Genomic DNA, 13,235 nt, shown 5'->3' on the forward strand with positions numbered 1-13,235 from the left:
CCCTGTTCATTTCCCCGTAGCAATCATATTCTCGAAAGAAATGTTAACTTGACAGTAAAAGAAAGAACAATGTGACACATTAAAATTCTACTGTTTTATTTGCTGGAGTTGAAGTTAGACAGTTTCCATTTTTGATGTATATAATTGGTCTGTTAGTGAGGCCATTTCAGATCCATAGCCGAACTAGCCCGATCAAAACACTCAAAGCAGGTGAACTCTTTGCTAACAGTGTTTGGCCAAACCATCAGAAGACTGCAGCATCATCCCAGTAGTGCCGTATGGCTTTCCCATCTTTCCTCTGAATGTACCTTCACTAAAACCAGATTTGCTCAGAGAAAACTCATGCGTAGTCTATTCTATCTTTTCTCTTTTTGAGGAGATGGAGGAGAGGAAAACGACAAAAAGAGGAAGCCACAACAGTCAGTTGTGATTGTGGCCCAGAACGGGTCAGGACATGCGTCGCAATCCCCAAAGTGCATTCTGGGAGCTGATGCTAAGGGTTACTGCCTGGAGTGCCCAACCATGAAAAGGGCAAAGGGACAGGTTGCGAATTTGAGCCATCAAATACATCCAAAGGTTACCATGGCAGGTAGTAAATGCCTGTTTCCTGACTCTCAGAAAACATTCATCTACAGTAAAAATGTACAGATCAATCACTGACTATATTAATCTATGAATTATATTGCACATAAAACAAACAAAAAATGAAACAAAATGCATTTAAATAGTACTTCTGAATGAAATGTACATTACATACAATAGACGCCTTCTAGCTTGAAATAAATAAAGCGAATAAAGAAATAAAAATCTTTTTTTTCTTGTAAATAATGTATGCCATGATATGCATACTGTAACTTCAAAAACATGTGTGTGTGTGTGTGTACATGTGTGAGGTAGAACTCAGAAAGATGCACTACAGAAGAGAAGAGCATCTGTAACAAAGAAGACTGAAAAATCATCGAAGCGAGTAAGGGCACTTAAATTAAATATGTGAAATATCAGACAGCTGTGAATAACGTCTGAAAGGACCTGCCGAAAGGGTAAAGTGACTAATTTAGACTTAGTCTCTGGTGACAGTCCCCAAATACAGAACTCATTCTAGCCAGTGGAGCGGCCTATATTAAAATGTTACAGCGCTAACAGTTATCACTGGCTCCTCACTACGCCACATTTCTATTCACTTACATTCACCCTGTTCTTCCTCATCCAACAGACCATCGCCTACAAATTACATCTACGTAACTAAACAAGTTCAAACACAGTCAGCTAACAGTATGCTATAGTAAAAAAAAGAAAAGAAATTCAGTGTCAGGGCAATAGACCATTTGACTGCTTGTCAAGATGCACACAATCAAGAGGTGACATAATACTAAGAAGTAAGTTAACTTGGATACACCAAAGGACGCTTTCTACAAGAAAGATGAGGAACAATATCAAAATAAAATCATTCAGTGCAATCGGATCCAAGATGAAGTGCGCTATTGTCTACTGTTAAAAAGAGAAAATCGGTGTAAATTCATCCAAGTGACCCAAAAACAATAAAAAAAAATACCAAATGAAGAATTTAAAAATATAATCAACATAATATTGCAGTGCTAACAGCGTGGTATTCGACTGTGTAGCAGCAGCTAAAAACAGCGATGTGTAAAGTACACTCAAATCACTCTCTCTCATAACATACATCACAGATTCACATCGGAACATACTTTGATTCTTCGCTGAAAAAATACAGTAATAATGATACAATTTCAAACCACAATAATTTACAGCAGTATAGGAGGAGGGGAAATAAAAACAAACTGTACATTAAAAGCGCAGCTCTACAAACTAACAGGAGAAGTTCCATTGGCCTAAATCCTCTCCCATCAAACACACTGATGAGGAGAGGTTTGCTTTTCGTGTGCACGTGTGTGTACATGTATTGTATGTGTGCGTTATCTGCAGCAGGCCAGTGCACCCAGAGAGGTGTGGCTGTCCAAGCTGCTGTCTGTTTCGGAGGTCGTGGTGGGGTCACTGCTCGGGTCAGTGGGCTCTGTGGACATGGACGAGACATCGTTGGCCGAAGAGGAGGAGGAGGACGTGGGCTGAGGGGGGCTGTCGATCACTGCTGCACCTGTGCTGCGAAAAACAGACGTCAACGCATAGGTTTCATTGAAATACACAGGAAGCTGCCTTTGTCTGCTGAGTCACAAATGCAGGTGTAAACTGTGCGTCACACCAGTGGGCACTTTGACTTGCAGGGTAAAAGAGGTGTAGTTTAAACAATTATATTCCGGAAATATTTCATTCTCAAACTTTTATGGCTTTATACATACAATATATTTCAACTTTATTCATTAAATATTATAACTTGATTCCCCAAATCTCTGATTATCGCCCCAATACACGGTTTACATTGAAGTATTGAAATGCTGTTGAAACATTGATGATTTGTAACTTTTTAACCACATTTATCTCAGATTTAATGCATTTATGAACGTGTATAAAATAAAAAGCTTTAAGATCTTTTCATTATTCAATCTTACGTCAAGCCCTCATGTGATTCACTAGTTTTCCTTCCCACATCTTCTCATCTACCAAAGTTATAATGATTACTCACCTAAAGCAGGTGGCTGGCCTCTTATCACGCCATTTCTTGTCCACTCCTCCCATTCACTCACTTCTTTATAAATTAGCACTGAAAGTGAAAGATCAAAAAAAAAAGGTTAAGTCGGGCAGGGGACACAGCGAGAAATCATTGATGTAAATATCACAGAATGTGATACACTTGTATCTGTAGAGTTCACTTTGTATTGCATACGGTGCAGTCCAAACAGCATCATGTTCCTCGCTTGGACAGGCTGTGCTGGTGTGACTAATAAAATATGAGTGAAGGGTCATTATCACCTGGTAGGGGTTAGGATGAGCTCATCCTGCTGCTCAACTGAAAGTGATATTTACTCATAATTTGAAGTCCTACCATGCTCCACAGAATCAGGTTCCCCACAGTGGAAAACACAAACTGAGAGGCTTCAAAAGGGGGTTTCAAGCCAACAATGTCTGTAACCAACTGACTGCATATCTACACATTTACTGGATGTCCCACTGGGTTACTTTAGACATGGTGTATTTTTGTGCTTTCCATGAATAGAAAATAATCACGTCACCGCTGGTGAACTGCTAATCATAGAATGTGACCAGCAGACCGGTCTATCTCATTGTAAACACGTGTGATTTGCACAGAATTCAATGTATTAAGTATAGTGGATTGATTTAACAGTTACTAGCAATTGCATATTAATATATTAAATGTTTAATTAACCAGCTGGTTTGAAACCAAAATTCCTCTACTTCTTCCATAACTTGTACTTTTTTTGAAGTGATAAAACATTGCGGATCCCCAACAAAATCGTAAAAGTAAAAAGTATTTTATCAGACTTTTCACTTCAAGATTACGGGATGAAACGTCTTGAGAAATCCCCGTGCTCCCTCGGGAGCAGAGGCTACATAACACACTGAAACCAACGTGAAAGATGAAGTGTTGAGTGAAGTGTGAAGAATCTTCGTATGCCGTCTCACCTTTCCACTCTTCCACGGTATGCTCCCTCTCATCCAGGTGTTTGTGTAGGATCTTTGGAGGGGGCTGAGAGAGAGAAAATGGATTAAATGGCACATTGGTGGTGGAAGAGCGTCGCCAACTTTCCACTTCAAGTGATGTAATTAAAATCTCATGTGACCCATTTAAGGATCATGCGCTCCGATCAGCGATCCACTTACTGCTTCCACTTCGGCTGGGTCGTACCAAACATTAATATAGGGGTGCTGCAGGGCCTCGTCTACAGAGATGCGTTTGGAGGCGTCGATCACTAACATCTTGGATAAGAGATCTCTAGCTTGGCTCGCTGAGGAAAGAAACAACAAATACATAAGATGCTTTGCAATTAATCACATGTCCACAAAAGTACTTGATGAAAGAGCTCCGAATGGTTTCGGTCATGATTGGAAAACACAACCAAAACACACAGTACCTTTAAGTTTGTTGTTTTCAGAGTCGGCAGGGAAGAGCACATCTGGGAAGAGCTTCTCAAAGCTGTACCCAGCATAGCGTGGCCTGTTTTCGACGTACGTTCTCACTGACTGGTTCAGCTTCATTAGAAAATCCTGAGATGGAGTGCCTAGCTGCTCAATTACCTTGTTCCACTGGTCGATGTCTGATGTGTATACGTTAAGGAAACACACACGTAGTCCACAGACACACACACATACTTAGATCACAGATCCAGTGATACAGCCACTCACTCCTTTCCTATGCAGCTAACGCATAACTATCATACACACTCTCTCAGCAACTACTACCCTTCATCCTCTGGTTTGGCTTGACATTCTCACAATAGGTGGGTGCAGCAGAGCGATGATGGTGGAAACTTGAGAATGGATAGCAACGTGACAGAGGGAAACTTGTCAGGATGGCGTTGCTGTTCTCTTCACACAGAATGAAGTGATGACACGGTGATCAATCAATGACGGGGAAGGATACGATCAGTGCCGGGGAACAAAACGCTTCCCCTGATCATCTCGGCCACTATGCAGCCCACTGACCATACATCCACTGGAGGCGGAGGTTTAGATGACGGGGAGGTGGGCATGCAAACAAAATGGTGAGGTAACAAATAAATAAATAAATAGGAGAAACAAAGTGAGTAGAATGCAAGCAGAACGGCAGTGGTGTTGATTGAAATGAAAATGGAGAACATGCAGCATCAGCCAGATATACAGTATGAGAGAGCGAGCAATGCAGTGCTGAAGCAAATGAAAACTGATATGTTTACAGCCCGTGCCGGCCAGAAAGCTTCAAATAAGGTATGTTATGACAAGTCCTTATGGCTTGGCACAACATACTGCATTCAAGCCATGAAACTAACCAGGGAAAGATATAAGAGTCAGCACAGCACAAAGCACAAACCCTTTACAAAGACCGTTAAGATTAACAGCGTGAAGAAGAATTTAAAAAGACCCAAGGATACAGTCCCTTCCTGGGAAGAGGATTTTATGGCGAACCATTTCTGCCAGTATGCAGCCCACAGACCATATGTCCACTAGTGAAGTGAACACGGTAAACAAAGACGATTAGAGGAATGCACAGCAACTGGTTAGTTACACAAAAGGAGGTCAGTTAGTGAGCAGTTTCTTACAACAAAGTCCCATCATGTACAGAAGCAACATGCGGGTTACACAGTGTTAACAGCCATCTTCAGGTCTCTGTATCGGAGTTCTAATGGATCCAACACGGATGTTTATTGGTCCACCACAGCAGTAATAATACACATAAAACAAAGATTTATTAAACCTATATCTCTCATAATGGCTGGTTTACCTAATAAAAATGTTCAGGGACGTTCTTTGACGTACAAACTGGCTCCTCTCAAGATTTAGAGATGAGGCCTATTGTGAATTGGGTGGCGATGGTTTGTCATTTTTTGGGTCCGTAGAAAAATAGTTTTGGGAAACACTGCTCTACAGTGTAACACCAGTAAGACCAAACAAGGGTTGACAGTGTAGATCGACAGACACAGTAAATAGATGGTAACTAACCATTGGCCTGGTAGCCCATCCCCAGGATAACCTCTGGTGCTCTGTAGTAGCGTGTGACCACATACGGTGTCATCAGGAGGCCCGTGGCAGCCGTCCGAGCCAAGCCGAAGTCCAAAATCTTCAGTGTACAATCTGACTTGACAACTATGTTACTAGGCTTGAGGTCCTACAGAGGAACACACACCAAAAACATTTTTATTTATTTTTTTATGTTAAATTTGTCAATAAGTAGCACAAAGGGCACGATGGAGGGAAACACCTTCGACTTCCATTCGGAGACAAAATGGACTCAAAATGTCAACATCTTGATCGGCAGCATTGTTCAACCAATGACAGCTTTTTGTGATCACAACATTATCTCTGTAAGTCACATGACGATAGAGTTCTACATTCTCCATCATGACTCAAATCCAGCTGATAGCCTGCAGGTTCCAGCTCCTGCAAGCAGCTGTTTCCTAGAGATTACATTTTGTCTATGTCATGTTTCTCTCTGCAGTACAAATTGTTAATTAAGGTGTAGTAAAAGGGGACGCCCCCTGGGCTTACTTCAGGCACACTTGCACTTAGCTAAGGATGTCGTCAAAATGCCTCTTTTAGTTTAGGATTTATCTAAGTTAAAAAAAAAAAAAAGGCCACCAGTATCGCACCACATCAGCTCTTCCTCAGGGCATGGCTGGAAAGAGGAGTCCTGAAATTTTAACTAGATCCTTGGGCTTGGTGCGAGTGTTACTTAGGTAAGCCCAAGAGGTTCCCTTTTTCTACAGTTGACAAGTTTGACTTCACCACATTCCCCTGGAGTTTACTTCAGTACAGCCGCGAGCACAACGATTTCTCTCTTTTACTTATTACAGTGTTTTGCTTGCAATAGCAAATGCATTTGAAGTTTACAGTAGTGGCCTTGTACAATATATACATATATTTTTTTGCAGGTTTGGTGCTTCATTATTCTCACGAGGAATTATGATTCAACATTCCCATAATCAACAATTAGACACTTTATTGCCATAATATCACACCTGGCTGCATGTTTCTAATGTTATGGCAGTCTTTGTCTTCATCATTGTATATCAGTCTATGCACACACTTTCCACCTGCTTACTATTGATCCATATTATACATTCACCTACCCTATTCTATGGAGGTCAGAAGTCTGTACCGACTCACATCAGCTTCAAAAAAGCTGCTAGTAATTCAGTGTTCTGTTCATTTCATAAAAGAAATGCCAGTTTTGAATTTAGGTTTCACATTCAAAGAAGTGACACAAACATTCATATTTTTCCATCTATAGAAGTTTTATGTCTCCAATTTATTTTCAAGAGGATTTTGTTGGCAATTAAACGACTATATTCATCATCTAATAGTGTGCCAGTTGACCGTTTGCCCTTACACTTCAGTGTCAAGTGTCATAGAGGGTTTACCGGTTCCTCTCCGGGACACTGGCCTTTCATTAGTCTGTACAGTCATGGCCAGCTGATGCTTACCCTGTGAATGATGCCGGCAGCATGGAGGTGTTTGATGCCACACAACGTCTGATATAGCAGATAGGACAGCCTCTCGTGGTCCAGCTCCATCTGAATGACCTGGCACAGGTTGGCATCCATCAGCTCCATCACCAAGTATCTGACAGAGCACAAACAGTTTACACAAGAGGCTCGAGAAGCTCTTCAGCAGGAGAGAGTAACTCGATCTAATGAACAATACGTACTGTGTGCTCTAAAAACAAAGTACATCCACACTTCACATATAGTTACTTACACATCTTGGAAATCCTCTAATGATTTCTGTGGTGTGAATACGTTCAATAGGCCAATGATCTGTGGGTATTAAATGAATCAGAATGATGTTGTCATGTCATTTACGAGGACACATTAAAGCACAATGTAAGTACCACACACATGTAAGCAAACAAAAGGCATTCCAAAAAGACCAAGTCTGCTCCTGGTCAGGTGACTGAATATATTCTCATACTTACATTTTTGTGATTGACACATTTCATTAGGACTAGCTCTCTGTACGCCCTCTTGGCATGGGTTTGATTTTGAAACGGCCGACTCAGCTTCTTGATGGCGACATTTCGTTCAAGGTTTTGGTCGTAAGCAGAGCTGTGGGGGAAAAAAGTTAGAGAACAGTTTCAAAATATGCTCATATGTGTAGCATAATAGGTATTAGACATTACGGGTTATGGTCACTCCAATAGTCTAAACACCTCTGCCTTTGTCATCAACAAATGAAAAAAAACAAAATAGTATGACAATTTACAGTTTAAATGGATTCCTATTTTGATTTCTTGAGAAGACAACAGAAATATTCTTTGGTTGTTATGAATGTTCTGGTGACGTATTGGAAACAGTGACCCATATTTCAGCAAGACGCTGTTGACCGAGTATGGACGAAGTTGCAACGCTCACCAGACGATTCCCTGTGCTCCTGAGCCGATGGGTCTTAGATTCTGGTATCGCTTCAGTACTGTGAACGTTGAATCCCCAACATCTAGGCTGTAGAACTCCCGTTCTCTCTTGTTTTTGTTCATGGCGAAATCTTCGATTACAGCTTTCTGTGCATCCAAAAATGTCCTCTGTGTACACAAAGACGGGCACACGTTTCAATATGTTGAAGGATTAAAAGCACAGACACCAGCCACAAATGAGAAAGTCAAATTAAAATCCCCGCTCCCAAGAAAGCAGATTAGAAGTGAAGGAGTAAAGCCACTGCTGAATTTCACACTGCGGTTCCTTAACTCAGCAACTCGGCAAACACACCAGGATGGAAGATTTGATACCATCAGCAGTGGTGGTGGCAGAACAGCAGGCCACGGGGAGGTCTACTCCATCATAAGAAACATGACTCCCCGAATGACTCTGTCACACTGGAAAACCAAGCCCGGTGATAATTCCTATGTGTTTGGACCCCAGCCCATGCAGGACTTCAGCCCAGTTCTACTAGCGGGTCTTCCACAGGCACATGTTGACTGGTTCAAGTTGCACCATGCGCCTGTGAGCCCAGATAAGACACAACACAGAGACGCCAATTTGTGTGCACAACGTCCCCCGTACATGTTTCATTAAAACCCATCTAAAAATCAATGAAGAGGAGAAAACTCTAACATCGGCTTCCTTTCCCTCTCTTCCGTTCTTATGTAAGCAGCGTAAGCACCCTCCCCACTCTTCCACCCTGCCGACACACAGTCCATATGAGGGATATAATTGCCAGAATAAAATGAGTCAGCTCTCCTTCTGTTCCGCCAACGTCACAACCGCGTACATAACATCCACCTCCCTCACAACATGAAAATAGACATGCCACCTCTTTTTATATTGCAGACAGGAAGACAATTACGCTTGTCTGCGTTATGAAGGCTTGAATGGCACTGCAATACAGTACTGGTGGTAAGTTATCTGCTGCTCTGTGGTAAGGTCATTATTGTATTAATGGCTATCCATAAGGATAATTAAGGTCAGGTCAGTGCAGGGAGGGAATCAGAGGTTGATTTGATCCCGTAAAATTATTATTTAGTCACACACACTCTTAATATTACTTCCCCTGCTGTGAAATAACTAGTATTGATGCGTACGACTACATGCTGCATCGACAAATACCTTGGAAATCAATGGCACACTATTAGATTGCAGTTATGTGTCAGCTGCAGTATTTACACTGTACAAGGAATGCAGCAGCCACATCAGTAGTCTCAGCAGCACCTAAGAGGTCTGGACCTCATGGTAGGAAGCTCTAATACATCTAGGTGCCTTGAGTATCCTGCAAAAGCAGCAAAATAACGAGTTAATTCCCAGAGTGCACTGTTCCCTAATGACTAAACCTCGGTTTACCCTAAACAAGCCGCTTCTTGATTTAATGAACGGCTTCAGAATCACACACTTAAAGGATGATTCTGATCCTGGCAATGGTGGTTACATATTATATTAAACCACACATGAAACAAATACTCTGGAAAAAAATCAGTGTTCACATAGTCACACAATATAACAAGATATAGTGTAGCTTTATTGTCTATATACTATAAAATAAACCCACATCAAAACTAGTAGCACACACATAACTGATGAAAACAGCCTAATAGGTAGCATAATATATATATGATTAACATATGTGGAGTACCACATGTTCTCCCAATGTACATGCAACACTCACATATTATCCTCATCATCTGTATGCCCAATACTAAACGGAGGCAGCCTTGTTCTCTAGTCCACACATACACAGAAACGGAAGACCGAGCTCCATCATGGGCTCAGATTAACCGCAGAGACTGAGCGGAGGACCACTATCGACCCCGTTATTTATTGCAACTCGATGTGTTAACCTTGGCCACGCGACCCCTCGTCTCGTTTCGTCGGCGGTAGAGGTATCTGGCAGGTACACGACTGTAAAAAAAAACCCTGCAGAAACAGAGCCGTGCATGCTACAAAAAACGTAGCAGCCCGAATACGCCGGGGCGCTGCAAAAGAAGACGGTTATTGCAGCGATAATGACAGCCGCGTCGTGATATGACAAGGCCTGTTTGAGAAACACAGTGCGCAGTCGGCGCACTATAGCTACTGCCTCGATCTGTATGTGATCCATAGGCCAGGCCGTGTAGCCTACGGACGCATCACACCGACACGGGAGTATTTTAGGTCGGTAACGAAATGAAGCTACGGTGTAACCGCCTTCAACAACAACCACGTCGGTTCAGCGGCATGCACACAGCGACATGCGACCCTCCCCCCATGGCCAAACAATAAGCACGTCTGAAGAGCCGAGGTGCGGATCCTCATCTTACCTCAGTCATCAAATTAAACTATATCGATTCCACCCGCGGTCCGATCAGCGGCGAAATGTTCCGTACTCTTTGTTTACGCTGCCGGCGAAGGATGATTTATTCCGTTGTGCGGCTTAAAAATACATGACCTCACCGAATTCACTTGCCTACGTTTCCATCTGGCTACTACTGACAGGCCAGGACGCGCAGTGCGCACGGGGCATGCGTCCCAGTAGTACGTCACTCATCCACAGAGGCACACCCACCGCCTCCTCCATCCTCCTTCCTTCCTTCCTTCCGCCTGTCTATCTAGCTAGCTATCGAGCTAACTATCTATCTAGCCCACTTCCGTTTAATGTTATATTATGCTCTTGTGTCTGCAGTAAATCTATTGTAGAGGGCTGATTGGCCTCACCTGAATATATAGACCCTAATGCATAATGGATATTGAGATATTCGCCCATATTTATGTCCAGTTCTGTTAAGTGAAATAAGCATTTCCAAATGAAGAGTGAAAATGAAGAATGAAACTGCATATTTTGGTTCTTTCTATTTGATTTTTTTCTGATGTCAATAAAGAAAATGGCAGAGAGTGGTTTCCAGGCTGTATGATTGATGATGAGAAAGTCATTCACATTTTCTCTGTAAATAAAACTCAATGCATTGGAAACGGATGCCCATTTTACCCCACAAACTGTCCTTGCTGCAGAATCCTTCACAGAGGTAAATGGAAGGGCAGCCCAATGTCCACATGTATAGTCACTGTCAGCTTCATGCTAAATAGACAGGTATATGGACAACATTTTACATTTCTAATATATCAATTATTTCTGTCGTTTGTTCTTTTTGTCAGAACTGTTTGATTTAAAATAAATATTTCTTTCTTTTTTAATGTTAACAAAAAGGTAGAACTGCAACCCTGCTATCATGATTGACAGGTATATTATATATGCAGATTAACAGAGAACTAGATATTATCACAGTGTGTTGGTGAACACGAGGGGAGAACAGGTTCATTTCAATCAGGCTTTACATGTGGTAAACAGACCAAATGTAATTTTCACCTGAGCCTTAAGTCCATGGCCAACTTGTAATTTTTTTTTACCTGTTTAAAAGAAAAGATATATTGACTGGGCTTCCAATGACATCAACACCATTTCTATGTTCGTTCACATTTGTGAGTTAATTAGTTAGATTTCAGACTGGGTCCAATACGCATATTAAAGCCTGCACGTTTTTGTTGTTGTTGTTTTTTTGTCTGTTTCCAGGGTAAGATGTGATGCTGCACCTATAAATGAATTGATGATCAGTCGTCATCAGGGAAATATTTAGCTGGCTTCTCCTTTTACCCGGTGGATCTTGTCCATAATTAACTGTGCGATCATTTGTGGACTATGACATGCACAGGCTCTGCAGAAATCCACGGCGTAGTAATTAGGGTACCATCTAGAGTTCGTGCATCAGTTTCTATAGGCTACGCTACAACAGCGGATGTATGCACGGAGCCATGCTCTGCGAAGGCGTGTGACTGAATAGGGACATGAGGTAAAATTACGTTAACTTAGCGCTGAGTAATTCAAAATCTCCCTGCGCCCACCTGACAGCACTGGATGGTTGTTATTTATCCTTGTCCCTGCGCAGATACCCCAGGGCCTGAAGAGACAAGCTGCGCGCAATATAGAGAAGGGACGCGGCGTGGATAAACGTCCCAGCACCGACTCCCGCAGCAAGACAACGCTACTACGGTTTCCTTACCCCTTGTTCAAAGAGAGCCCGCAGTGTTATGACCATTGTGGGGGAGCAGCCCTACAGCAGCGGGCTACAATCCACTCGTTTGGCCGAGGTCGTTCGTCCTTCCCAGGCTTTTCTTTAGCGCACCTACCGCCGGGGATCCACCGCACCGTTGGGCGTCAGACGGATTAGTTAAATCGTTGTAGCTGATCCCAACGCCACCCGTTATTGGTGGCTCTGACCTGTCAAACCGCGAGGCTAATCCAATCAAGTGTTTAAAGGCGAGACGCTAAGAATAGCCCCAATTACAGTAAAAAGTTCAGATCTTCAGCGTGGTGCTGGTGGTAATAGAGCAAATGAATGGGGCACCATGTTTAGTTAATGTCATTGACGAGTTACCTGCCAGAGCGGAGCAGCCTTGACTGAGAGGACGTCAAAACAGCAATGCGATGATGATCACAAGGATTATTTTGGATCCGTGGTGGGAGCACTGAGGATAATACAAAGGATCAGACCGCTGACATAGGTTACATATGGTACCAGGTAATGTTTCCATAGCTATTCTTCATCATCTTAGTCTTCCTATAGTGCTGTTTTACAGTTTGGTGAATTGAAGTGGGTGTCTTCATGGTCAGATACATCTGTTTTGAGATTTCAGATGCAAAGTATTTCACTTTGGGCATTAACCCAGCTAAACATGTCCAGTACTGTAATGAAGAGTAATGCACAGTATAGCCTTTAATATTCAGGCCTGTGATGGCAAAAGTCATCCTGATCAAATGTGTTGTTTGTTAGGGGCTGCTTATGCTGTAGCTATAAACTGGACTCTGAGCAGTACCTTTACCTCCACACTATTACTTGCTACTATGATTGTTTGTCATGATACATGAACGTGGGAATTTATTTTCACTTTATATTGTAGTGAGAGTGAAGTCTGCTAGAGACCTCGATCTGAAGGAGCATGTAGTCCCACATTCCAAAGGAAACAGTACAGCTTCTCCTTGTCTGCTTAATGGATCGCTAAGGTGGTTTGTACGTAACAGGATAATAAGGCTGGTTGTTGACAGCTTCATGGCCTGCTCTGACATTATGACAAATATAACAAATAGGAGAACAAATAGGCTTTTAAACCCAGGGGGGAAATGTGTGGCAACTGGTGTGTGAACTGGACATG

General features: G+C 42.3%; 1 protein-coding gene across 4 annotated transcripts; it reads right to left on the reverse strand.

The window, feature by feature from the left end:
- Nucleotides 1-75: 75 nt before the first annotated feature.
- Nucleotides 76-10,518, reverse strand: mapk8a (mitogen-activated protein kinase 8a). 4 transcript variants are annotated; one of them, XM_079168869.1, is made up of 12 exons: nt 10,352-10,518; nt 7,980-8,146; nt 7,544-7,673; nt 7,327-7,385; nt 7,053-7,191; nt 5,572-5,737; nt 4,517-4,588; nt 4,008-4,190; nt 3,757-3,881; nt 3,559-3,622; nt 2,600-2,677; nt 76-2,113 (listed from the first exon to the last, which is right to left on the reverse strand). In XM_079168869.1, the coding sequence occupies exons 1-12, from the start codon at nt 10,358-10,360 to the stop codon at nt 1,935-1,937; spliced, it is 1,371 nt and encodes a 456-aa protein (XP_079024995.1). In that variant the 5' UTR covers nt 10,361-10,518; the 3' UTR covers nt 76-1,934. The 4 variants fall into 4 exon arrangements, 3 of the variants coding, with proteins under 3 accessions (XP_079024995.1, XP_079024997.1, XP_079024996.1); XM_079168871.1 differs by lacking the exon at nt 4,517-4,588 and adding an exon at nt 5,004-5,075; XM_079168870.1 differs by having other exon boundaries at nt 1,974-2,118.
- Between the last annotated feature and the right edge of the window lie 2,717 nt (nt 10,519-13,235).

Source organism: Pholis gunnellus, assembly GCF_910591455.1.
Source record: "Pholis gunnellus genome assembly, chromosome: 11".
Taxonomy (NCBI): Eukaryota; Metazoa; Chordata; class Actinopteri; order Perciformes; family Pholidae; genus Pholis; species Pholis gunnellus.

Coding starts and splice junctions, on each gene's coding strand:
- mapk8a (XM_079168869.1), bottom strand. Junction 7,674..7,979: donor GGAGCACAGGGAATCGTCTG/GTGAGCGTTGCA, acceptor TTTCCCCCACAG/CTCTGCTTACGACCAAAACC. Junction 4,191..4,516: donor TTTGTTCCCCGGCACTGATC/GTATCCTTCCCC, acceptor TATACACATCAG/ACATCGACCAGTGGAACAAG.